Here is a 26,840-nt window from a genome sequence, read left to right on the forward strand (position 1 = left end):
ATGCACCCATAGAGGGGGGGGGGGAGGTGATGCACCGGTGGGGTGGAATGATGCTTCACCCAGGGGGTGTTGATGCTTCACCCGGGGGGGAGGGGTGCACAGTGGCGATAAGCCCTGGGTGACAGCTGACCAAGGAACACCACTGGGGGGATTGTTATGTATTAGTGTTCTGCTTCTATTTTTTTGACATATACTTTTTATTATTGCTATGCAGAGTTTTTCGTATGTCATGGGCTTTTTAAATGAACGAAAAGAGCCTTTTTATAAGATTCTTTTCTCTGGAGATGCATGTGGAAGAATTAGTTTCTGGCATATCCCTGATGTCCCTGTGTCTAAGTTTGATGGTTCCCCTAAAGGTAGGAAAATTGATTTCATTTTTGCAACTTGTAATAAGTCACTCTTTTTTTTTCTTAATTTTTTTGAAATCCCATATAGCTCTTTCTGTTTCTACTTTGGTATAAAAGATATGACAGCTGCAGAACTGTATTCTTTATTGCTAAGAATATGAAATCCATGGCTGATAGAGTTCTGTAGTGTATTAAAAGTAGTGAAGGGTCAGAACATATCAGTAAGAGTATACTATAATTCAGGCATCCTCAAGATTAGGCATAATCCATCTAGTATTCCCCAAACAAATCATTGTGGGGTCCTTTTACTAAGTTGCACTGAAAAATGGGCTGCACTAGTGTAGGCGTGTATTTTGGGTGCGCGCAGATCCGTTTTTCAGCGCGTCTGTAAAGAAGGCCTTTTTAAAAATTTTTGCTGAAAATGGACATGCGACAAAATAAAAATTGGCGCACATCCATTTTGGGTCTGAGACCTTACTGCCAGCCATTGACTTAGCGATGTCTCACGTGGTAACCATGTGGTAAAATGTCTATGCGTGTAGAATAACAATTACAGCGCGTGTAGCGGGCATGCATAAAAAAAGAAATTACCGCCCAGACCTCATAATAGCCAGGCGATAACTCCAAATTGATGCGTGTCGGGCGCACTTAGGCGCCTACGCAGCTTAGTAAAAGGGCCCCTGTAAGAAGTATACTTCCACTGATAATATACAAGTATGAGAATGATCTTCTTGAATCACTGACACTGTCCTCTCATATGCATCCAATGAATATCCATGAGATATATTTGCATGCATTTGGTCTAAGACCTTGGTTTCTTTGCATATTGTAGTCACTGTGAAGATTAGGGATATGCATTCATCTGAAACAACGTGAGAAATTTCAACAATTTCCATGTCATTTTTAGCCTGAATGACAGGAAAATACCTGAACAAATTTTGGGAGTAGATATTAACATGCAGTAATAGTTGTGCTTTTACTGTACCTTAAGTTAACATAGTAGTGACTTATCTGTGGTAGCTTTAATTACCGCACGTTATTCACGCCCACAGTATATGCATAATTCTGCTTGAGATCAAACTCGCAAGCATCATTATTATATTCTGCTGGGTGCATCAGCCACAAAATTGTGGCCAGATGCTTTGGGTACTCCTCCCTATCCTCATCGCAATCAGAAACCCCCCACCCATAATGCCCCCCCAATTGAAGCCCCCAAACCCAGAAATCCCCCCAGTTGAAGCCTCCCTCACCTGGAAGATCCCACTATCACTTTCTCTTAGGACATCCCAAGCTTACCTCAAACTATCCCTGGTATCTAGTGAGATGGAGACAGGAGTAAACTGAATATCGGGCCAGGACCTGCATAACTTTTTTTTGTTAAAAACAAAAGCCCCCAAGTCCCGTCGACCCCCCCCCCCCCCCATGCCAGTGTCCCCGCTTTCCCTCCTCACAGCCTGCATAAAGACCCCCCCCCCCCCGCAAGAACCCCCCGCCCCCCCAACCATGAAGGTAAGCACCCTTGCTCCTGCCCCTTTCATTGCCTCTGTTAAGTGGGTGCTGCAACCTCTCTCGGCAGCTCGCAGTATTACTGTGAGCTGCCGCAAGAGGTTGCACCAGCCATTTTACAGAGGTGCCACAAGGGAGAGAAGTGAGGGGTCTGCGCTCCTGCCCCCAATGACCCCACTGGACCACCAGGGATGTAGGTAAGCCTGGGGGCTTACCTTCACGGTTGGGGGGACAGGGGGTCTTGCAGAAGGTGGTTTTTGATGCGGGCTGGAGGGATGGAAATAGGGGACATTTTTATTCCCCCTTAATACTAAAGTAGATCCTTCAGTGCCTGCTAGATTCTATCTGTTAATGCTGTGGTACAAAGTTTTTAAAATTAAGTGGAAAAGACTATGGAGATTAGTTGATAAAATTTGCTTTTTATATTTTTATTTTGCCTATCACTAACCTACAATTCCTCCTTTAAACCCCAATCTTTAAGTTCCCAATCAACTGAGGATTGCTCCTGCTGCCACCCCACTAGACCGCAGGGATGTTTCAAGGTAGGCCCAGGGGCCTATGGGAAGGAGAGCCTCAATTGGGGGAGTGCTTCTGGGTGAGGGAGGATCAAATTGGGAGAGGGTCTTGAGGAGGGGGGTTCTGATTGGGATGGGTATCAGGGGAGCTCAATGCCTCTTTCACAGGTCTTTTAAGAAGCCAGGAGCATGGTTGGGGGCATGAGGGGGCTGAAGAGCTTTTTTTTTTAATAAGAAAAGTTATGTGGGTGCTGGCACTGAATATTACTGGCACCCGCATAACCTGGGCTCCTCTCCAGGGCTGCCCCTGACCTGCCCACTTTTTGTTTGGGTGGTGTCAGGAGATATTTAGCAACAATGTCCAGTTAAGTGCTGTTAAATATCCCGGTTAGGCAACGGGAAGCTATTTAAGCAGGCAAGAGAGGCTCCTCCTGCTTAAATTGCTCTGAATATCAGCCTCTTAGAATACTAGCATATATATTGTTTAAGATTTGAAGCTACTCATTAGCATAAGCCAATCAGTGCTAACCATGACATAGCATAGATCCAATCAGATGTGCTTACTGTGATATTACCCATATCCTGAGTAAACCTATAAAAATTAGGGTACTTCCTGCTTCAAGTTAGAGAGGGGCAGCCACGGCTACTCTCTCTCTCCATGGGAAACAGCCGCAGCACCCCAGAATTGGCTAAAACCCCAATTGCTTTCCCATGAATACCTTTGAGTGATAAAATATATCACATAAGACTAAAACACAGATAGCACTTGTTTGCAACTGGGGAATTATATTCCTACAACCAATTGATTGTACATGCTTCTTGTATATTCTTTGGTGTCTTTGGTAAGTAAATACATTTATAATCTTTAGAACTATTCTGTCTCTCCTTCTCTTTACTAATATCTGTTAATAATCCCTTGGTTTGGTTAAAGAATAAGAACCACTATTCAATTCAGAGATGGAGTCAGATTTGAGGTGCAATCAGCCTTCTCGAGGTTCTCTCTGGTACTAGACAACTGAACCGCAGTACCAGGCAGGACCTAGGGGATAATTAACCCCAAATTAATTCAAAATGCCGATGTTCATACATATATGCACATTTGCAAATATTCCACCTAAGCACTATTCTATCAATATATGCCTATCTTGCATAATGTCCACTTACATATTTGAAAACTAGAAAATACATTTTCTTCTGCAAAATATTCTTCTTTCTTTCTTTCAGAGATTCCAATAGCTGTAACTTCAACTCTGCAGGACAACTTTAATAGATATAATTCCACACCTGAAGGCATCATTGGCCACTTTTATGCGGCAGTAACTTCGTCTCTGTACATACCCAGCCTTGATAAACTTGTGTGTGGCTGTGAAGATGGAAAGATAATTGTAACATTTGCTTTGCATGCTATAAGAGCAAGACTTCTAGATGACCATTCTTTATTGAGAGGTAGTATTATAATGCTGTAGGGCTTCCTTCATACAAGCTTAAAATAAATAATGACTTGTTTTTGTTGGTCATATGCACAATATAAAGAGGGCTGTGATGAGGTCATTTGTATATCATTTAATTGGTATCAGGTGAGTTCCCACTGGACAGTTCCCACCCACCAATTCTCCCTGGGACATTTCCCACCTGGAACAATTCTCCCCGGGACAATTCCCACCAAGAAGTCCCCCACCCCCTGGGACATTTCCCACCCTCCCTAGCCCGTAGCTTCTTTTAGTATCGGGTCCCATAAGACCCGGCAGTGCTTTTTTTATGGCATCTGAAACGAGGTTAGAGCAGCATACAGATGTACACAGAGGACGTATAATAATGGAGTAACTTTTTATAGGTAGAGTAGTAATTTGTAATAAATCGTAATCAATGTGTCATTTTGAGGGGCTGAATTAGGTTGAAGTCTAGTTTGGGGGGATTTGGGGGAGCATTGTCTGCCCACATGAACTGCACTTTGTATTTATCTATGTATTTATTTACTTATTTACAGGGCTTTTTTTGAAGGGGTACTTGGGGGTACTGAGTACCAGCACCTTTTACATTGTCTGCTAAAGTTGACCCATGGTCCCCAAGTTTTAACTGAAAGAGCTTAGGCTCTACACACCAATTCTGCCTCATCATAGATTCTGTGACTGGTTGCAGGGGGCCTGGCTATTGTGGGGTAGGTCCCTCAGTAATCGCCCCACCCCTGAAGGGTGGCCCCACATTTGAGTACCGGCACCTTTTTTGCTAGAAAGAACACACTGCTTATTTATGACATTTAGATCCCAGATTGAACATGAATTAGGTTCAAACCTAGTTTGGGGGGTGTGGGGTGGCATTGCCCCCCCCAAACGAACTGCATGTCTGGAAGGGAAAAGGGATATGTAAAAGATAATGTTGTTGGGGGGGGGGGGGGGGGGAGGGTGTACTGGCCTCCCAAACAATGTGGAAGAGAAAAGGGAGGGAGATTATTTGTCCTAGTGTGTTTTTTTGGGTTATGGGTGGGAATTGTCCTCCCTGGTGTGGTGGGAATTGTCCAGATGGGATTTGGTGGGTGGGAACTGACCTAGAGCCATTTGTTCATTCCCATCTTCTCCCTTTCCCTTATTTGTTTTCTAGGTACCTGCAGAGTTTTAGCAGCAGGAAATTTGCAAATATTTGCATATTCAGGAATTATAAACAATTGGATTTGTGATGTATTGTGGAATGAAGTGTTATGGGTTGTTGTTGTTTTTTCCCAAAATAAGACCTCTTCTGTTAATCTGCCCTTTCTAGTTAAAATATAAATTCATTAAAATGCATTTCTTTCCTGAGATGCATTTTATAATATTTTTATTTGATCTAGTAGATTCTTCCTGTTCTCTTGTCCTCCAGCTCAATCAAAACCAAGTCTGAGCTCTGACACTATGAAGGTCATTCTATAAAGAGGATGCCAACCTGTAGGTGTCAAAATACTGGCATATAATTGTGTATGTGTGCAGATGTCAACATTCTATTACTCTTCCACAATATATACTTCCAGTTATTCTTTCATAACAGACTTGTCATCTTTATATAGCCATAAACCAGATGTTCATTTTTTTCTATAATGGGAGGAAAATACCTCAGAAATTTCTTAAACTTGTACCAATTGTGCTTTTTTATGTCAGGGGCAATGTCTTCAAACGGGTTATTTTTGCACATACCTTGACAGTAATTATGGTTTATCATGTGCATGCTAAAGAAGCTATTTTAGAAGGACTATTTTTGATGTTCACATTTAACGTGGAGGGGCATAATCGACTGTATGGGCGGCCATCTTTCGTTTTGATAATAAGGTCGGGGATGGTCAAATCTCAACATTTGGGTCGACCTTAGAGATGGCCGCCATTGGTTTTCACCAATAATGGAAACTAAGGACAGCCATCTCAAAACCGGCCAAATCCAAGCCATTTGGTCGTGGGAGGAGCCAGCATTTGTAGTGCACTGGTCCCCCTCACGTGCCAGGACACCAACCGGGAACCCTAGGGGGCACTGCAGTGGACTTCACAAATTGCTCCCAGGTGCATAGCTCCCTTACCTTGGGTACTGAGCCCCCCAAAGCCCACCCAAACCCACTCCCCACAACTCTACACCATTACCATAGCCCTTATGGGTGAAGGGGGGCACCTACATGTGGGTACAGTGGGTTTCGGGTGGGTTTTGGAGGGCTCCCATTTACCACCACAAATGTAACAGTTGGGGGGGATGTGCCTGGGTCTGCCTGCCTGAAGTGCACTGCAGTACCCACTAAAAACTGCTCCAGGAACCTGCATAGTGCTGTGATGGAGCTGGGTATGACATTTGAGGCTGGCATAGAGGCTGGCAAAAAAATGCTTAAAAATTTTTTTTGGGGGTGGGAGGGGGTTGGTGACCACTGGGGGAGTAAGGAGAGGTGATCCCCGATTCCCTCCAGTGGTCATCTGGTCAGTTCGGGCACCTTTTTGAGGCTTGGTCGTGAACAAAAAGGGACCAAGTAAATTCAGCCAAATGCTCGTCAGGGCCGGCCTTTTTTTTTCCATTATCGGCCGAGGCCGGCCATCTCTTAACCATGCCCCCATCCCGACTTCGGTACAATGCCGGCACGCCTCCTTGGACTTTGGCTGGCCCTGCGACGGAAAGCAGTTGAAGCCAGCCAAAATCAGCTTTCGATTATACTGATTTGGCCGGCTTTAGGAGATGGCTGGCCATCTCCCGATTTGTGGAAAACAAACCAGCAGATCAGTATAATATCCGAAAGAACTTTATTGAAGATACCGTGTATGAAACAAATGCCCGACACAGGCCCTGTTTCGCCCAACAATAGGGCTGCGTCAGGGGCTAGTCTGTATCTTTCTTAAATAAGATCGGTATCAAATTATAAATCAGAACAAAGATATAAGGAACCTTCTTCATAAAAAACCAGAATGAGCAGCATAAAATAGAATATCCTGGAGACAATTCATTGTTTATCTGGCGTTATCCAGGATATTCTATTTCATGCTGCTCATTCTGGTTTTTTATGAAGAAGGTTCCTTATATGTTTGTTCTGATATATAACGGTATCTTCAATAAAGGTCTTTTGGATATTATACTGATCTGCTGGTTTGTTTTCCACATTGGATTTTGCAGATCGTTTGCCTTGTTGTTTTCTGGGACCATCTCCCGATTTGTGTCAGAAGATGGCCGCCCTTCTCCTTCAAAAATAAGCAGGATAGTAACATAGTAGATGATGACAGGTAAAGACCTGAACAGTCCATCCAGTCTGCCCAACATTCACACTCATGATCAATTAATGGTTAAACCAGCAGTGAATGTGATATAAAATACCGAATCCTGGTCTTTCTTTGCGATTTCTGGGACAGACCGAAGAATTCTGTCCAGCACTGTCCTTATGTTCCATCTACTGGAGTTGCTAAGCCATCTTCAGCCCATCCTAAACTGTCTTGCCAAATATGGAAATCTGTCTGGCACTGGCCTTAGTTCTTCACAGCCAGAGACGCCATCTAAGCACCATTCAAAACATTACACACATATGGAGGGGCATAATTGAACGAAAACGCCTATCTCCATGGGCGTTTATCTCCGAGAACGGGTCAGTGAAGGGGCGGACCGAACCGTATTTTCGAAAAAAATAGACGCCCATGTTTTATTCAACCATGTGTGAGCTGGGCGTTTTTGTTTTTCAGCGATAATAGAAAATGAAAGCGCCCAGCTCAAAAACGAATAAATCCAAGACATTTATTCGTGGGAGGGGCCAGGATTCGTAGTGCACTGGTCCCCCTCACATGCCAGGACATCAACCGGGCACCCTAGGGGGGCACTTTTACAAAAACAAAAAAAAAGGTCAAAGAGCTCCCAGGTGCATAGCACCCTTCCCTTGTGTGTTGAGCCCCCCAAATCCCCCTCAAAACCCACTGCCCACAAGTCTACACCATTACTATAGCCCTAAGGGGTGAAGGGGGGCACCTACATGTGGGTACAGTGGGTTTGGGGGGGTTGGACGACTAATAAGCATTAAGCAGTACAATTGTAACAGGTAGGGGGGGATGGGCCTGGGTCCACCTGCCTGAAGTCCACTGCACCCCCTAACAACTCCTCCAGTGACCTGCATACTGCTGCCAGGGAGCTGGGTATGACATTTGAGGGTGAAAATAAAATGTGTGAAACATCATTTTATTGTGGTGGGAGGGGGTTAGGTACCACTGGGGGAGTCAGGGGAGGTCATCCCCGATTCCCTCCAGTGGTCATCTGGTCATTTAGGGCACTTTTTGGGGCCTTATTCGTGAAAAAAACAGGGTCCAGGAAAAGTGTCCTAAATTCTAGCTAAAAACGCATACTTTCTTCCCATTATCGCTGAAATGCGCCCATCTTTGTTCGGCAGATAACCACGCCCCAGTCCCGCCTTCGCCACACCTCTGACACGCCCCCATAAACTTTGTCCGCATCCGCGACGGAGTGCAGTTGAAAACGCCCAAAAATCGGCTTTCGATTATACCGCTTTATTTGTTTTTGTGAGATAAACGTCCATCTCCCGATTTAGGTCGGAACTTGGGCGTTTTTCTCGTTCGATTATAAGCTGGATGGTCATTCAAGTTTTGTTTTTTATACCATCCATTTTCTAATTACGGATCTTCTGTATTCATCCCATTTGCTTTTGAATTCCATCACCAGTTTTCTACCACCTACCTTGGGAGGGCATTCCAGGTATTTACAGCTTTTACATATGTATTTATTTATTTAACACATTTATACCCCATATTTTCCCACTTAGTTGCAGGCTCAATGTGGCTTACACAATACCGTAGAGGCAGGTTCCGGTTCCGTAAAATACAAATACACAATATAGTAGTAGGCATATAAGAAACATAAATAAAAGCAACAAAGAAATAGAGGGGGTGGTGATAAAAGTCCAATACGGTCCACAGTTTTGCTGTGTCGCAGGAAGTAGAAAGTTAATTTGGGTCAGGGGGATAGGCCTTCTTAAACAAATTGGTTTTCAGTGACTTCCTGATGGTTGTGGATAGATTTCACGGTTTTGGGCAAAGCGTTCCACAGTTGTGTACTTATGTAAGAAAAGCTGGATGCATAAATTGATTTGTATCTAAGTCCATTGTATGTCACACACATGTACTAAACTTGATTTCAGAAAACCAATTATTTTACATGTGTAGATCTGCAGTATGAAGAGATGTCAAGGGATGTGATTTAGGGCAAGATATGGGAAAGTTTGCACATTGGGATTTACACCGGCTCAAAAGCATGTTAGATTTTAAAAGGTGCTAGTTTCAGTCTATGATGCTGTTTCACTATCAATATTCAATAGTGAAGGACAGGCAAGTTCTGCAGGACTCCAGGAATCTGCTTGAGCCTAGTAATTGAAAACACAATATTGAAGCAGCACCTCCCATTGGATGCTAGGAATTATTAGGAAAGGGATGCAAAATAAGACCAAGAATATTACAATGCCACTATATCACTCCACTGTGCGACCTCACCTTGAGTATTGTGTTCAATTCTGGTCGCCGTATCTCAAAAAAGATATAGGGAAATTAGAAAAGGTTCAAAGAAGAGCGAACAAAATGATAAAGGGGATGGAACTCCTCTCGTATAAGGAAAGGCTAAAGATGTTAGGGCTCTTCAGCTTGGAAAAGAGACAGCTGAGAGGGAATATGATTGAGGTCAACAAAACTTTGAGTGGTGTAGAACGGGTAAACGTGAATAGATTTTTCACTGTTTCAGAAAGTACAAAGACCAGGGGACACTCAGTGATATTACATGGAATATTTAAAACAAACAGGAACACATATTTTTTTCACTCAATGAATAGTTAAGCTCAGGAACTCATTGCCAGAGGATGTGGTAACAGAGGTTAGAGTATGTGAGTTTATAAAAGGTTTGGATAAGTTCCTAGATGAAAAGTCCATAGTAACATTCTGCTATTGAGATAGACATGGGGAAACTACTGCTTCGCCTGGGATTGGTAGCATGGAATGTTACTACTATTTGGTTTTCTGCGAGGTGCTTGTGACCTGGATTGACACTGTTGGAAACAAGTTACTGGGCTAGATGGACCATTGGCCTGACCCAGTATGGCTATTCCTAGGTTCTTATATCTCTGCGTGCAATTTTTTGGAATGCCCCTGCTCTGCCACTAGCCACACATGCTAGAGGATTTAGGCATATAGGGTTATAGAATAGAACCCAAGAAGATGCGCATGTAGATATTTAACAATGTCAGTTAACAGCAATAGATTGTTAACATCAATATATTGCAACTAATTTGCTCTTAAGCCAATTAATTTGCATACAGATCTTCGAATGGCGCGCCAGTTTGGACACCATATATAGAATCCGCGGACTACTGCATAATCTGCTCTACTGCATGCATGCAATATTTATTTATTTATTTGCTTATTAACTAATTTATTTGGATTTATTTACCACGGTTTTGAAGAAATTCAAGCAAGGCTGTGCACAGCAAGAACAATCTGGTCATAAGCAGTAGACAATTTCAGCAGAAAAAAAATTCAAATAACAATACATACTATGGCATAATATGCTACTTACAATGCCAACACAATGCACAATAAAACATCTTAATAGATCAGAGGTGGGCAACCTTTATACATAGAGGGCTGCATGAATGTCAATGCTATCCATAGTGGGCAATGTCATAAGCGGAAATCTACAGAGCTCCATAGACCTGTGATAAATAAATAAATAAACATGTAAAAAACTAACTAAAACAATGGAAACAAACTGCTAGAGTGGCTTTTCTGTAAACGTAGGAGAGGGAACCGAAGTTCACTCACACAGGAGCAGTGAACAAAAAGCACAAGGAGCCTTCAAGACAAGGGGCGTCAACTCAAATTTATTGGACAGACCCGACACGGTCCATGTTTTGGCAAAATTGCCTGTATCAGGGGTCATGAAAGAGTACAAAATATCCAAAAATTGCACGAAATAGCAATGAGACAATGCTCAATCTGAAGACACCAAAGAATTGCCTCAATAAACACCTGAATAATTAATATCAAACCAAACTGCATTAGTGCTCATCTGATTCTGGCTATTCTGAAAATATTCATGAATTGAAGTATAAAATCACCAAATCTCTGGTTAATGATGTTTTCTGTGTATACATCCCTTAGTCTCACAGCCTCAGGTTGCCCACCCCTGTAATAGACAACATAGGGTGTAAGTGGAGATGGAACATGTAGACAGATAAGTCAGAGTAACAGGAGTTAGATAGAAATAAAGGGACTAAAAATTGCACATGAAATCAGAAAAGTGCATGAATATGATGTCAGTTAGGGTAGGAGTGGAAACACGAGTCCATGCATACTAACCTTAAGCTTGTAGGTCCAATATGTTGTTTCCAGCAGCCATAAAACATAGAGCTAAGTTTTAGATCATCTCTCGTTATGATTTCAGAGGCACTAACAAACCCTAGTAATGAACTGCACTATAAATTATTAAAACAGCATTTGCTCTAAAAAAGATATGCAAGAGATGAAAGTGAGAAAAGAAATATGATTTATGTTTCCTTTGACCTTTAAAATACACTCCTTTGGGTTCTTCCCAGAAACTGAAATGAAGCACAAGTCGATTGAGATGCATATCTAATGGGATAAACTATACCAGATCTTCCAACCACCCAGTACCTCGAAAATAAAAGAAATGCTAGCCTCATTCATACATGCAAACCTTCGAATCAATAGAAAATGTGGCACGGAATGAAAACAGAAATGAAACATTTTGCAGAATATGTACAGGGAATTTTGCATCATCTGAAGGACCTAGGAAAGACTGCCACAGTGAGTACCAACATCCAGAGTGACAGGGCTAGTGCAAGATTATTAGGTGAGCATTAAACCTTGCATCATCATCCTCAATTAAATGTCAGGCTCAATGGCCACACCCTCTCCTAAGATTCTGATTCTTAAAAAAGAACAATCATGATGATCTCATCCATCACCCCTCTCAGAACAATCCTGTAATAAACATACATGAACATAAGGGGAAGATTTAAAAAGCTATTTATTTATTTATGTATTTACTGCCTTTTGAGGCAGTTCTCCCAAAGTAGTGTACAACAAGAATAGTCAGACATAGGAAACAGACAATTGCAGCAATAAACTAATGGTACACATTATGGCATATTATGCTACTTACTTACACAGATAAAAAATGATTGTCCCAGGTGTAAGTGCTTTCTGAAAATTGTCCACAGTTAAAACATGTCTAAAAGTACACCCAGTTCAAAGAGAAAGTAGTTTCCCTCTAAGATTTCGTGCAAATCCTATAGTAAGTAACATTTCCCATGGATTTTGCACCAAAATTTACAGTTTTCAAAGTTGTGTCCTTAAACTCTAAGGAGCCTTTTTACTAAAACATGATCGGTGTTTCTGTTAACGTACATTTAACAGATGATGTGCAGCTATTCATATCCATTGAACCTGACTTACCCACAAGCCCTGAATAAACTGACTACCTGTCTAACATCAGTTCAAGAATGGGCTAAAAACAACAAACGTTGCCTGAACCCAAGTAAAACCAAGCTTCTATAGGGCCCTAACATAAGTGGGCACATACTTCACACCAAAATCTTTTTTTGGTAAATACAAATTCCCCCTCAAATCACAAGTCAGGAACTTTGGAATACAGCTAGATTCAACACTTAACTCTGATCCCCAAATCCAAGCAACTTTCAAGTGCAGCTTCTATCACTCGCAACAACTACGTTGTATCTCTCCTTACATTGAGAAGGCAAGTCTTGTCTCACTTGTGCACGTCTGATAACATCCAGACTGGATTACTGTAATGCACTCCACAATGGTCTGCCTACAAAGGCTCTGCTTTAGCTCCAGTTGAGAAGGTTGCAAGCAACGTGACCACATCACACCATTTTTGCAAAACCTTCACTGGCTGCCAGTATAATACAGGGCTAAATTTAAAACTCTGTATCTGATCTTAAAGGCCCTTAAAGGAAATGGTCCAGATAACTCTCTCTCTGGACAAACCTCTCTTGTCGTCCCCCTTCTCCTCCACTGCTAACTCCAGGCTTCGTTCCTTTTCTCTTGCGGCACCTTATGCCTGGAATCGTCTTCCTGGACCTATATGACTAGCTCCATCTCTACCTGTTTTCAAATCCATGCTGAAAACCCACCTTTTCACTGCTGTTTTTGGCTCCTAGCCTCTACTCATTTGCCCTCCCCTTGCTCCTCCCTTCCTTCTCACCCAGTACTTCCCTCACCTGTAACTGTCTTGTCTGTCTGTGTTATTTAGATTGTAAGCTCTTTTGAGCAGGGACTGTCTCTTTGTATCAGGTGTTCAGCGCTGCGTGCGTCTGGTAGCGCTATACAAATGCTAATAATAATAATAATAATAATTACTTGAAAAGCAGGATCTCCCTCTACACACCTCCAAGGTCACTAAGGTCCTCCCAAAGAGTATCCCTAACCACACCCTCTCCAAAGGACATCACATGATGTGATACCCACGAGCAATCCTTCTCCAGAGTAGCTCCAACACTTTGGAATGCACTTCTTGAAAGGTTTCACTAAACACAAGACTATATCTACTTCTGGAAGCAGGTGAAACTTGGCTCTTCAACCAGGCCTTTAATGGGAGATGTAACTAATTTGCTAGTCTCTCTCTCTCTCTCTCTCTCACACACACATACACACACACACACACACACACATGGAGTGACACCGGCTGCACATACTATAGTGAGACATGTTTATCAACTTATACCCCAACTAAGATAATATTCGAGCACCTTTTTGACCTCATGTGCAACTTTCTTTAAATTATTCCCTTTTCTTCTGTTACTCTATATTATCTACCTATATTTTCCATCTTTGCTTACACCCTATGCTATCTATTAAAATGTTTTATTGCATATTGTATTGACATTGTAATGTAGCATAGTTTGCCATACTTTGTATTGTTATTTGAATATTGTTACTGCTGTAATTGTCTGTTGCTTATGTTTGACTTATTGTTCAGTAAATTCCTTAAAAAAGCTGGTAAATCCGAATAAATAAATAAAAGTAGTATGTAGTAACTGGAAAGTCTTTATGGTAAATGCTGGGGGTGTGCTCTGCATTTATCGCATAGGGCAGTCAGGTAGTACAACACAGCCAGCACGTTATCACCCTAATTCTATAGAAGTCGCCAAAAATTATGAGAGCAAATTTGGGTGTGTGCTCACTTTGCATGCACAATTTAGTTGAATAATTAACCAATTACTGCCAATAACTGATTTTTTAACAAGCAATTATTGGAACTAATTGAAATCAATTAACATGTATGTGTGTACATTTAGGTGTGTGATTTGCGCCTAAATTTTTTGTGTGTCCCAGAAAAAGGGGCATGGAAATGAGAAGGTCATGGGTGTTTTGGGGTGGGGTGTGGATTCCATGTGCAATTATAGAATAAAGGCATTCTGCACATAAATATTGTAAGCTCTTTGAGCAGGGACTGTTCCTCTATGTTAAATTGTACAGCGCTGCGTAACCCTAGTAGCGCTTTAGAAATGTTAAGTAGTAGTAGTAAATATTGGGTAGCAGATCTGCAGTTAGGACACACATGAAAGCTGATTTTAAGCTAATTTAACTCAATTCATTAAATATCTTGTAACTTATAAGAAATAAAAGGGTAGAGAAGTGTTTTTGTGACCGATGAGGATTAAAGCAAGTCATGGGCTGATTGCTCACGTGAAATGAGTTGTCACTGAGGTCACTAATGGGATTGTCGTGAGTGTTGTGTGTGTGTGTGTGTGTGTGAATTTATAATTCTAGTTCTCACTCGTTGAAAGTTTGGAATCTGACCTTTTAAAGTGACATAACATAGGCAGGGCAATTGCACCACATTTTTGTTGGTGCAAATGGACATGCCTAAATTTATGCATGACCCCTGTGCTTAAGCGCTATATTGCACGTAACTTTATTTATTTATTTGTTGCATTTGTATCCCACATTTTCCCACCTATTTGCAAGCTCAATGTGGCTTACAATGTTCCTTCATGGCATTCGCCATTCCAGAGTAAAAAGGTACAATCGATATTACTTTAGGCGCATCTTATAGGATAGTGCTTGTGGGGGGGGGGGGGGGTCAGCTCTGATTTTTTTAGGTGCTATTTATAGAATTCACCCTTATAGGCGGTGCCAGAGAGCGCAGGAGCACTATCATAACCTGTGCATGCAATATTGCATACTAAGCATAAAATCAGGCATGTAAAATTATTGAATGAGGGGATAATGCGCATTTTTCTTAAAGAGTGCACACTATCCCTCAGATTATATATATGACGCTCAGAATTGCATGCCCAAATTTGAGTATGCTGCTGAGATGTTCACGTAAATTAATTGGTTAATGAGCTCATACCCATCAGTAATAGGGTGCCGACAGCCATTAGAATTTCTGAGCACATCTGGCTGCGTGCTGTTCTATAAGGCAGGGCACCTAACTCTCATAGCGCATATCCCAAAAGGGGGCATGGCCATGGGAGGGCATGGGTGTGCCAGGGTCATTCCGAACAGTTGTTTGTGTAGTTATAGAATACAGCCTCAGTGCTCTCAACTTGGGTGACATTTACACCAGGTTTCAGCAGGCGTAAGTTTTGGTGCCCAAAGTTACGTGCAGGAATCAGTACTATGTGTGATTCTATAATGGGCACATACCCTTTATAGAATTGCGCTTAGTGACAGGTTTTTTTCAGTGCTGATTTTTGAGCTACATGTATAGAATTCTCTCCTATTTGCCCACTCTTCCCTGATAATATGCGCATCCTTTTTCTATGTGTGACCTGTTTCTATAAGTTGTAGACATGCCCATGTCCCTCCTATACTCTGTCCACATGTGTGTCCTCATGCAGTTATGCATTAAAGCACTTACATGGTTCCTTAGAGAATACTGCATAGTGCCTTACATAATGCCTCTTTTCTGTGCACTTATGCATGCAGTTATAGAATTGCCATTCATGATGGTAAGCTCTTTTGGGCAGGGACGTATAGTACATAAGCTCTAAAAATGCTGTAAGTTTGCTTGAGCAATATTTTTATCTATCATATATATAATTGTCCATCTTTCTCCTCATCTTTAATTCCCACTTGAAAGACTCATGAAACACAGGTCGCCTAACCTTCCAAAAGTAGAAGGCAACCTTCAAGTCATGTCTATCATGCTAAGCTGTAGCACTCCATAGACTATCCCCCCTCAGTTTGTTCCTTCATCCTTCACCTGACCATCACATGCCTTAACAAATCAAAAAACAAATATTTGGGCTCCAGTATGTCCAGGGTTTGTGCAAAGATATTAGACACCCTAGGCCATGGGCGGTAGTTTGGGGGGCAAGGGGGTGGAAGTGCCCCTCTAAACGAGCTGCCACCCCATCCTCCAATCCCTTGAGCCACCAGCAGCCTCTGCGAGAAAGCAGAACGCATGCTGCTTTACACCTGCCCCCGGAAGCCTTTTTTTCTCCTTCAACTTCCTGTTCCCATGTAGACGGGAAGCTGTAGGAGAGAGAGAAGGGCCTCCGGGGCAGGTCTAAAGCGGTGTGCATGCTGCTGCTTTTGCTGAGGCTGCCAGTGGCTCGGGATATTGGAAGACGGGGGGGGGGGTGTTAACGGGTGCCTCCAGTGCTTTGGTGGCAGCAGCAGCGGGGGGGGGGGGGGGGCAGCAGCGGGCTCAAAGGAGATCGAGAAAGACATGCCCCACCCTTTGCCTCCTCAAATGAAACTGTCAAACTAATCCCATGCCCTAGGCAAACCTTTAACCTTGCACTCCCACTCATGTCTACAGTTTTACTTTGACTGCAACTTCTTTTTGTTGGCCCCCCAGAAGCTGCCACCATCGGTGATTGCCTAGTTTGTCTCATGGCTAAGCCATCCCTGAGCATGACAACACATGTTAACCAATGGTGCTACCAAACCACAAACTTGATCTTTCACTTATGTCTTCCATAGCATGAAGTTAAAGATTGTTCACTCTAGTGGGAACGTCTCTGTACTGCATATTTATAAAGTAAAATGCTAGAGCAATTCAAGTTAAAATAAATTATACTAGACATTGACAAAGTACCTTTTTAAAATTTTCAGGTTCACTGCCCCACAGGGTCTTTGAAGGCCATAATGGATGCGTCACTTGTTTACTTTATCCACACACTGAATCTGACCAATTTGATCCAAACTGGCTGGTATCGGGTTGCCAAGATTCATCAGTGATCCTCTGGGATGTGTTCACTGGAGAGATTTTACAGAACTTTACGTTCCAAGCTGGACCAGTTTTGAAACTATTGGTGCCACCTGCAGGCTACAAAGTGAGTATTTACATCTAAAAATATCAACTTCTACCGAAATGTGCCTTTCTCTTTCTCTCTCTGTCACTCACTCTCTGAAAGCATTTTAAAAATAGATACTGAGGGCAATTCAATAAGTGGCTATCTCCATTTAGGTGCTCTGAGGATGAATGGTGAGGGTCTAATCCATAATGGCTTATGGGCACCCAAATTCTGTTACAGAATATCAGTGTGCCTTCCATTTATGCATCAACAGTTACACCAGCTATATACCTGGCAGGCATCTAAATGAGACAAGGATGCATGTAACTTACAGTGCATGAGTGGAAGCTCCTCCTATTTTCTGCCTGAGCTCCGCCTATTACCTGCCTTTGCTCCACCTACAGTTAATACACACCCCTTACATTTATGCACTATGGCACTTTAAAGAATAACACTTAGGCACCCTACTAGCACTTTTGCTGGTAATTACAAGCACAATATTCAGCCAGTGGCTATCAGAGTTTTGCTGACCACCACTGGCATTAAACCCAGAATTTCAATGCTCTGCCACCCAAGCCACTGCTTTTGCTTCTCTAGATGAGCATCAGTAGCAGCAAAACAAGCTGCAGCCACCGTGGGGCCAGACTCTCCATATGCACATATGATGGTCTTGCGCCTGGGACATCATTTCCTGTTCCAGGGCACCGCCAGCAGCCACATGAATGAAGAGTCTTGCTTTGTGGTGGCTATAGCCTACTTTGCCACTGCTGCTGGTCTAGAGAAGCTGCAGTAGCAGGGGTGTGTGGATAGAGGAGGCAGACGCTGGATTACATGGGGAAACGGGGCTTAGGCTTGACGGAAGAGGGGAGAGAAAGAGGGCAGAAGCTGGGTGGAAGAGGGAGGGGGTAGAGGTTGGATGGAAGAGGAGGCAAGGTGGGAAGAGGCTGAATGAAGGGGGAGAGAAGGTAAGAAACTGGATAGAAGGGGGACAGTAGTTGGGCAGAAGCTGGATGGAAGGGGGAGAGAAGGTGGGCAGAGGCTGAATATAGCAGGGAAGAGAAGGAGGGCAGAGGCTGGATGGAAGGGGGAGAGAAGGTGGGCAGAGGCTGAATATAGCAGGGAAGAGAAGGAGGGCAGAGGCTGGATGGAAGGGGGAAGAGAAGGAGGGCAGAGGCTGGATGGAAGGGGGAAGAGAAGGAGGGCAGGCGCAGGATGGAAAGGGGAGAGGAGGGCAGACGCTGGATGGAAGAGGGAGAGAGAGAGAGAAGGAGAGAAGATGCTAGATTGAAAGGGGGAAGAGAAGGAGGGCATGTGTGAAAATGCCGGTGTCAGTGGCTGAAGCATGCCACCAATTTGCTCTGGAACTTGGACCTCAGGCAGTGGACTCTTCAGCTACCAGGGCTTGGGCATCTCTGTCATCAAAAGTAGGACTCATTATTGACAGGGGTGGCAAGGGTGGGGGGAAGACTTGAGAGGAAATGTGTAGCCTAGGGGCGTCGTGACCTAAGAAAGTTTGTGAACATTCTGTCTGTAGTGCAACAGTAGAGAAAGAATAACAGAAATGCATTTTTTTTCATACCAGGAAAATTCGAAGACATCCGAGATGTGCATTTCCCAAAGCTGGCATGTTCCAATTAACAAATTTAGGGGTTATTTTACTAATGTGCACGTAAATTCTAATATGCGGATCGCAAGAGGGGGCATGGCCATGGGTGGGTCGTGGGCATTTCTAGAAATTAGTCACACTGTTATAGACTATGCCCAATCTGCGTGCTTAACAGGTATTTACACCAGCTTTTAATTGACATAAATGGTTGCCCCTAAGTTTAGTTGTGGGTCTGGGCACTACACATATTCTATAAACCACGTCTAACAGTGGACGCAGTTAATACAATAGAGTTAAGCACATTTTTTTCTGCGCCAACTTTTTGGTGCCATATATAGAATCTAGTTCTATTTGCCTCATCTAGCACATATGTTTGACCTGGACATGCCAAAACTAGGTATAACTTGGCATGTATGGCCCAAATGTATTTATTTTATTTGCATTTATATGCCACTACAATTGACAAGCAGAACCAAGCAGTTTAACACATCAATAAAAAGGAGGAAAATGAAGAGAACTACCAGCGTAATGGATAGGAAAGTAAACACTCGTGCCAGAAGGAAAACAGGAGTACAAGTAAAGGGAGGGTTAGAGCAAGTACCATAGGTGGGGGGTGGGAGGAGGAAAAGAGGGAAGATAGGGTATCCCGATAGCGAGGTTGCAAAAGAGACCATAGTAGATCAGGTATCCTTAAATAAAATCAGACAAAAGATTGCAAATTAACACTGTCAACTACTGAGCAAGATGTAAGTAGGTACAATAATCATAGTTTGAAATGTCTATATGCAAATGCCAGAAGCCTAAGAAATAAGATGAGAGAGTTAGAATATATAGCACTAAATAAAAATTAGATAAAATAGGCATCTCTGAGACCTGGTGAAAGTAGGATAACCAGTGGGACACTATCATACCAGGGTAAAAATTATATAGTAATGATAGGGTAGATCGAATTTGTGGAGGGGTAACTTTCCTGCTTATTTTTGAAGGAGATCGCCGGCCATCTTCCGACACAAATCGGGAGATGGCCGGTCATCTCCTAAACCCGTCCAAATCGGTATAATCGAAAGCCGAATTTGGCCGGCTCCAACTGCTTTCCGTCGCAGAGCCGGCCAAAGTTCAAGGGGGCATGTCGGCAGGGTAGCAAAGGCGGGACGGGGCAGGATGGGGGCATGGTTATGAGATGGCCACCTCGCCCGATAATGGAAAAAACAAAGCCGGCCCTGACGAGCTTTTGGCCGGCTTCACTTGGTCCCTTTTTTTCAGGACTAAGCCTCAAAAAGGTGCCCCACCTGACCAGATGACCACTGGAGGGAATCGGGGTCATCTCCCCTTACTCCCCCAGTGGTCACCAACCCCCTCCCACCAAAAAAAAATTATTTTTTGCCAGCCTGTATGCCAGCCTCGTCATACCCAGCTCCCTGACAGCAGTATGCAGGTTCCTGGAGCAGTTTTTAGTGGGTGCAGTGCACTTCAGGCAGGTGGACCCAGGCCCATCCCCCCTACCTGTTACACTTGTGGTGGTAAATGTTGAGCCCTCCAAACCCCCCAAAAACCCACTGTACCCACATGTAGGTGCCCCCCTTCATCCCTAAGTGCTATGGTAGTGGTGTACAGTTGTGGGGAGTGGGTTTTGGGGGGGGATTTTGGGGGCTCAGCACACAAGGTAAGGGAGCTATGCACCTGGGAGCAATTTTTGAAGTCCACTGCAGTGCCCCCTAGGGTGCCCGGTTAGTGTCCTGGCATGTGAGTGGGACCAGTGCACTACCAATGCTGGCTGCTCCCACGACCAAAGGGCTTGCATTTGGCCGGGTTTGAGATGGCCGGGCCCGGTTTCCATTATTGCCGAAAACTGAAGCTGGCCATCTCTAAATCAGGCGATATCTAAATCCGGCGATCTCAACATTTTACCTAAATGTTGAGATTTGGCCGGGCCCGACCGTATTATTGAAAGAAAAGATGGTTGGCCATCTTTTTTGATAATACGGTTGGCTCCGCCCCTTTTCAGAGCCAGCCCTGGAGATGGCCGCCCTCGGAGATGGCCGGCCCTGTTCGATTATGCCCCTCTTTGTATGTTAAGGACAGCCTTGAATCAAATAGATTGAAAATTCTGTAGGAAACAAAACACATCTTGGAATCCCTATGGATTGAAATTCTATGTGTAAAGGGAAAAGGCTAATAATAGGAGTGTACTACCATCCACCTGGCCAGGATGAACAGACAGATGTAGAAATGATATCAGAAATTAAGGAGGCTAACAAACTGGGCAACACAATAATAATGGGTGATTTCAATTAACCCGATATTGACTAGATAAATGTAACATCAGGGCATGCTAGGGAGGTAAACTTCCATGACAAAATCAGGGACTGCTTTATGGAACAGCTGCTACAGGAGCCGACAAGAGAAGGAAAAATTCTAGACCTAGTCCTTAGTGGAGCACGTGATCTGTTGCAGGAGGTAATGGTGCTAGGGCTGCTCGATAACAGTGATCATAATATGATCAGATTTGATATTGGCTTTGGAGTAAGTACACATAGGAAATCCAAAACCTTAGCATTTAACTTTGAAAATGAGAAGAATGGTGAAAAAAAATAGAGAAACAGCTGCAAAAGTCAAAAATTTACATCAAGCATGGATGCTGTTCAAAAATACCATCCTGGAAGCCCAGGCCAAATATAATCCATACATTAAAAAAGGAGGAAGGAAAACCAAACGATAGCCGGCATGGTTAAAAAGTGAGGTGAAGGAAGCTATTAGAGCTAAAAGAAAATCCTTCAGAAAATGGAAGAAGGAAAAGACTGAAAATAATAAGAAACAGCATAAGGATTATCAAGTCAAATGCAAAGATCTGATAAGAAAGGCAAAGAGGGACTTAGAAAAAAAGATTGCGTTGGAGGCAAAAACTCATAGTAAATTTTTTTTAGGTATATTAAAAGCAAGAAACTGGCAAAAGAATCGGTTGGACCACTAAATGACCGAGGGGTAAAAGGGGCAATCAGGGAAGACAAAGCCATAGCGGAGAGATTAAGTGAATTCTTTGCTTCAGTCTTCACAGAGGAAGATTTGGGAGAGATACTGGTTCCAGAAATGGTATTCAAAGCTGACGAGTCTGAGAAACTGAATGAAATCTCTATAAACCTGGAGGATGTAATGGGGCAATTTGACAAATTGAAGAGTAGCAAATCACCTGGACTGGATGGTATTCATCCCAGAATACTGATAGAATTGAAAACTGAATTTGCAAAACTATTGTTAGTAATATGTAATTTATCTCTAAAATCAATCATGGTACTAGAAGATTGGAGGGTGATTTTTAAAAAAGGTTCCAGAGGAGATCTGGGAAATTGTAGACTGGTGAGCCTGACATCGGTGCCAGGCAAAATGGTAGAGACTATTGTAAAGAATAAAATTACTGAGCATATTCAAAAGCATGGTTTAATGAGACAAAGCCAACATGAATTTAGTGAAAGAACATCTTGCCTCACCATTCTATTATATTTCTTTGAAGGGGTGAACAAGCATGTGGATAAAGGTGAACTGGTCGATATTATGTATCTGGATTTTCAAAAGGCATTTGATAAAGTACCTCATGAAAGACTCCAGAGGAAATTGGAAAGTCATGGGATAGGAGGTAGTGTTCTATTGTGGATTAAAAACTGGTTAAAAGATAGAAAACAGAGAATAGGGTTAAATGGTCAGTATTCTCAATGGAGAAGGGTAGATAGTGGGGCTCCCCAGGGGTCTGTGCTGGGACCGCTGCTTTTTAACATATTTATAAATGATCTAGAGATGGGAGTAACTAGTGAGGTAATTAAATTTGCTTAAGACACAATCCTGCTTATAATCGAACGAGAAAAACGCCCAAGTTCCGACCTAAATCGGGAGATGGACGTTTATATCACAAAAACGAATAATGCGGTATAATCGAAAGCCGAACTTGGACGTTTTCAACTGCACTCCATCGCGGAAGCGTACAAAGTTGACAGGGGCATGTCGGGGGCGTGGTGAAGACGGGACTGGGGCATGGTTATCACCCGAACAGAGATGGGCGCCGTTCGCCGATAATGGAAAAAAAGTATGCGTTTGTAGCTAGAATTTAGGGCACTTTACCTGGACCCTGTTTTTTCACGAATAAGGCCCCAAAACGTGCCCTAAATGACCAGATTACCACCAGAGGGAATCGGGGATGACGTCCCCTGACTCCCCCAGTGGTCACTAACCCCCTCCCACCACAAAAAATGATGTTTCACAGCTTTTTATTTTCACCCTCAAATGTCATACCCACCTCCCTGGCAGCAGTATGCAGGTCCCTGGAGCAGTTGTTAATGGGTGCAGTGGACTTCAGGCAGGTGGACCCAGGCCCATCCCCCCCTCCCCCACCTGTTACAATTGTGCTGCTTAATGCTTAGTCATCCAACCCCCCCAAACCCACTGTACCCACATGTAGGTGCCCCCCTTCACCCCTTAGGGCTATAGTAATGGTGTAGACTTGTGGGCAGTGGGTTTTGAGGGGGATTTGGGGGGCTCAACACACAAGGGAAGGGTGCTATGCACCTGGGAGCTCTTTTACCTGTTTTTTTGTTTTTGTAAAAGTGCCCCCTAGGGTGCCCGGTTGGTGTCCTGGCATGTGAGGGGGACCAGTGCACTACGAATCCTGGTCCCTCCCACGAACAAATGCCTTGGATTTATTCGTTTTTGAGCTGGGCGCTTTCATTTTCCATTATCGCTGTAAAACAAAAACGCCCAGCTCACAAATTGTCGAATAAAACATGGACGTCTATTTTTTTCGTAAATACGGTTCGGTCCGCCCCTTCACGGACCCATTCTCGGAGATAAACGCCCATGGAGATAGACGTTTTCGTTCGATTATGCCCCTCCATGTTATTCAAAGGGAGACCGGGCATCTAAATGGCAGATAACGTTTAATGTGAGCAAGTGCAAAATGATGCATGTGGGAAAGAGAAACCTGAATTATAGCTACGTAATGCAAGGTTCCACATTAGGAGTCATCGACCAGGAAAGGGATCTAGGCGTCATCGTTGATGATACGTTGAGACCCTCTGCTCAGTGTGCGGCAGCGGCTAAGAAAGCAAATGGAATGTTAGGTATTATTAGGAAAGGAATGGAAAACAAAAATGAGGAAGTTATAATGCCTTTGTATCGCTCCATGGTGCGACCACCCCTCAAATATTGTGTTCAATTCTGGTCACCGCATCTCAAAAAAGATATAGTGGAATTAGAAAAGGTACAGAGAAGTGTGACAAAAATGATAAAGGGGATGGGATGACTTACCTATGAGGAAAGGCTGACGCACCTAGGGCTCTTCAGCTTGGAGAAAAGATGGCTGAGGGGAGATATGATAGAGGTCTATAAAATAATGAGTGGAGTGGAACAAGTAGATGTGAATTGTTGTTTACTCTTTCCAAAAATACTAGGACTAAGGAGCACAAAATTAAGCTACAAACTAGTTAATTTAAAACGAGTCAAAGAGAATGTTTCTGCACTCAACGTGTAATTAAACTGTGGAATTCGTAGCCAGAGAAAGTAATACAAGCAGTTAGCTTAGTGGGGTTTAAAAAAGGTTTGGATGGCTTTCTAATGGAAAAGTCCATAGACCATTATTAAAATGGGGAAAATCCACTGCTTATTTCTAGGATAAGAGCATAAAGTGTATTGTACTTTTTTGGGATCTTACCAGGTACTTGTGACTTGGATTGGCTATTGCTGGAAACAGGATGCTGGGCTTGATGGACCTTTGGTCTGTCCCAATATGGCAATACGTATGTACTTATGGGAAAGAAAGGCAGTTGCGAACCGACTTCAAGTGGCACCACTGAAGGCCTGACTAAAGAGCCAGGTTTTGATTGCTGACATGAATTGGGCCAGTGACATCTCATTCTGGATACTCAAAGGAAGGTTTAAAAGAAAAAAATATATATAGTATTATGTAACTTATTTTCATTGGAAATACTGCAAAGAAAACAAGGAATATTGAAAAATGAAGAGGAAAATATCTCAAAAGGAAAAAACAGGGGGGGAAATGTTTATCCGCGCTACAAAATCCATATTCTATGACCTAACTTCCACCATTTTTTCTTTTTCTTTATCCAACAAAAACGTTTCTAATTGAGGTGGATCATAGAAAACAAATTTATCTTTAGAAGTAATCATGCACTGACAGGGAAATTGTAAGAAGAAAGATGAACCCAGGGCAACTGCACATGACCTATATTCTAGAAACTCTTTTCTCATCAATTGTGTTGCCCTGGAATTCATCTGGGAAAATAAGGGTATTACGACCACAAAACTTCTCTTCCTTCTTAGAAAAGTAAAGTTTCATAATCTGTACCTTCTCCATCTCAGAGTCAAGGGTCACTAAAAGGATAGCTCTTGCATCAATAATATCCTGCCTTGTTTCAAAAAAACTCAGTCAAATTTAAGGAAGCTTCTTCCTGTGTCCCCTGATTCTGAGATCTAGGATAATATACCTAATAACACTTTAGAAACTTTATATAAGTTGCCTCCTTAATATTTAAAACCTTTTAGACACTTCCTCAAGAGAAATTCAGGAGCCATCAATCTATGATAAGGAAAATTCAAAAATCTCAAATTCTTTGCTCTCAACATATTTTCAAATTGTCCAGACATCTATACTGTACGTATAAAGACTATTCTTAATAGCAAAGGCACTAGCACCTTGTAAAGTCCTAACCTGTGAGAGGAGCTTTCTCCGATTTTCACACAAATCCTGAATTTTTGAGTCCATATTAGCTAATTTAGTCACTGTTTGATGAGAAAATTCACACGGCTGAGGTAGGACTCCGGTTTTCCAGAGAGGTTTTTGCAGTGCATAGCAGTAATGTTTGTTTCTAACACAGAAGCAGTGACGATCCTTGGTTGGCTGCCACCCGGGGTGGATTGCCGCTGCGCACCCCTCCCAATTAACAGCCATTATTGATTGTTAATAACTCATTAATTAGCTTATGCACAGAACTGGGATCTGGGCCCAAATTTGGGCACCCAAATTTTGGCAACCTATATAGAATCTGTGGGCTACAGATTTGGGCACCCTTTGTAGAATCTGGGAGTAAATGCTAATTTGGCAAATAACACAGCACAGTGAAAGCCATGTGAGTAAGTGTAGTTAAATGCAGTGCATTATTGGTGGTGCAGTTAACTGTGTTATAACTGAATAGAAAACTGCAGAGGATGCCCCTGACAGTGAGTTTCCCACGCGCTGAGGCCACTTTTAGTGCATTGGTAAAATGGCCACATTTGTCTTTATTTCCTGTAGTGGCCATATGCTAATTTCCCAATTAGTGCATAGCCATTAGCACGGGAGCCCTTACCACCACCTAATTAATAGACGGTAAGGGATCCTGCGCTAATCCCATGCCAGTCAGGCAGCATGCGGCAATGTACCCATACTACCCGATTAGCATAAGGCATGCCTACTCTCCACTCTTAAATATGCCCCCCCCCCCCCCGCAGTAAAAAATCTAACCTATATTTTAGCGCGGGAATAAAGCATGGTGATCGGCGCACTATTGCAGCATGCCTCAGCACATCCCGTGGCAGTGCTTTTTGGTGCATGGTAGGCACATGTTAGTGCCTACCGCGTCATAGTAAAAGGGCCCCTAATTCTGTAATTAATACGCAATAACTACAGAAAAAGTTTTAGTGTGAGCTTTAGTGCAGAGACTCTTTAGGCTCTGTTTACAAAGGTGCACTAGCGTTTTTAGTGTGCACTAAAAATTAGCGTGTACTAACTGTGTAGATGCCCATAGGAATATTATGGGCATCTACTTGGTTAGTGGGTGCTAATTTTTAGCGTGCGCTAAAAACGCTAGTGCACCTTTATAAGCAAGGCCCTTTGTCTGACAAAGAGAATTCCAAAGAAGAAATTTCCTAATCAAAGACAAAAAAAAATCTGAATTTCAGAATACGTTGGTAGAAAACAGATGAACAATCTAACACACTCTTGGGTTCCACAGTCCTTTTTAAAAGAATGATGTTTTTTGAAGAGGGTCGTGTGGTATTTCAAGTCTTATAAACCTCTCCTAAGAGAGGCTGCAGTAGACTCTTAGCCTTTAGTTTCA

At 42.8% G+C, this 26,840-nt stretch overlaps 1 protein-coding gene across 2 annotated transcripts in view; it reads left to right on the forward strand.

Moving 5' to 3' along the window:
- WDR72 (WD repeat domain 72) overlaps window positions 1-26,840 on the forward strand; it is a 377,768-nt gene that overhangs the window by 151,668 nt on the left and 199,260 nt on the right. For both annotated transcript variants that reach the window (XM_030189229.1, XM_030189234.1), the window contains exons 11-13: window positions 215-356; window positions 3,593-3,814; window positions 16,954-17,174. In XM_030189229.1, coding sequence (XP_030045089.1) covers window positions 215-356; window positions 3,593-3,814; window positions 16,954-17,174 — 585 coding nt within the window. The remainder of the gene's footprint in view (window positions 1-214; window positions 357-3,592; window positions 3,815-16,953; window positions 17,175-26,840) is intronic.

Source organism: Microcaecilia unicolor, chromosome 1, assembly GCF_901765095.1.
Source record: "Microcaecilia unicolor chromosome 1, aMicUni1.1, whole genome shotgun sequence".
In the NCBI taxonomy this organism is placed as follows: Eukaryota; Metazoa; Chordata; class Amphibia; order Gymnophiona; family Siphonopidae; genus Microcaecilia; species Microcaecilia unicolor.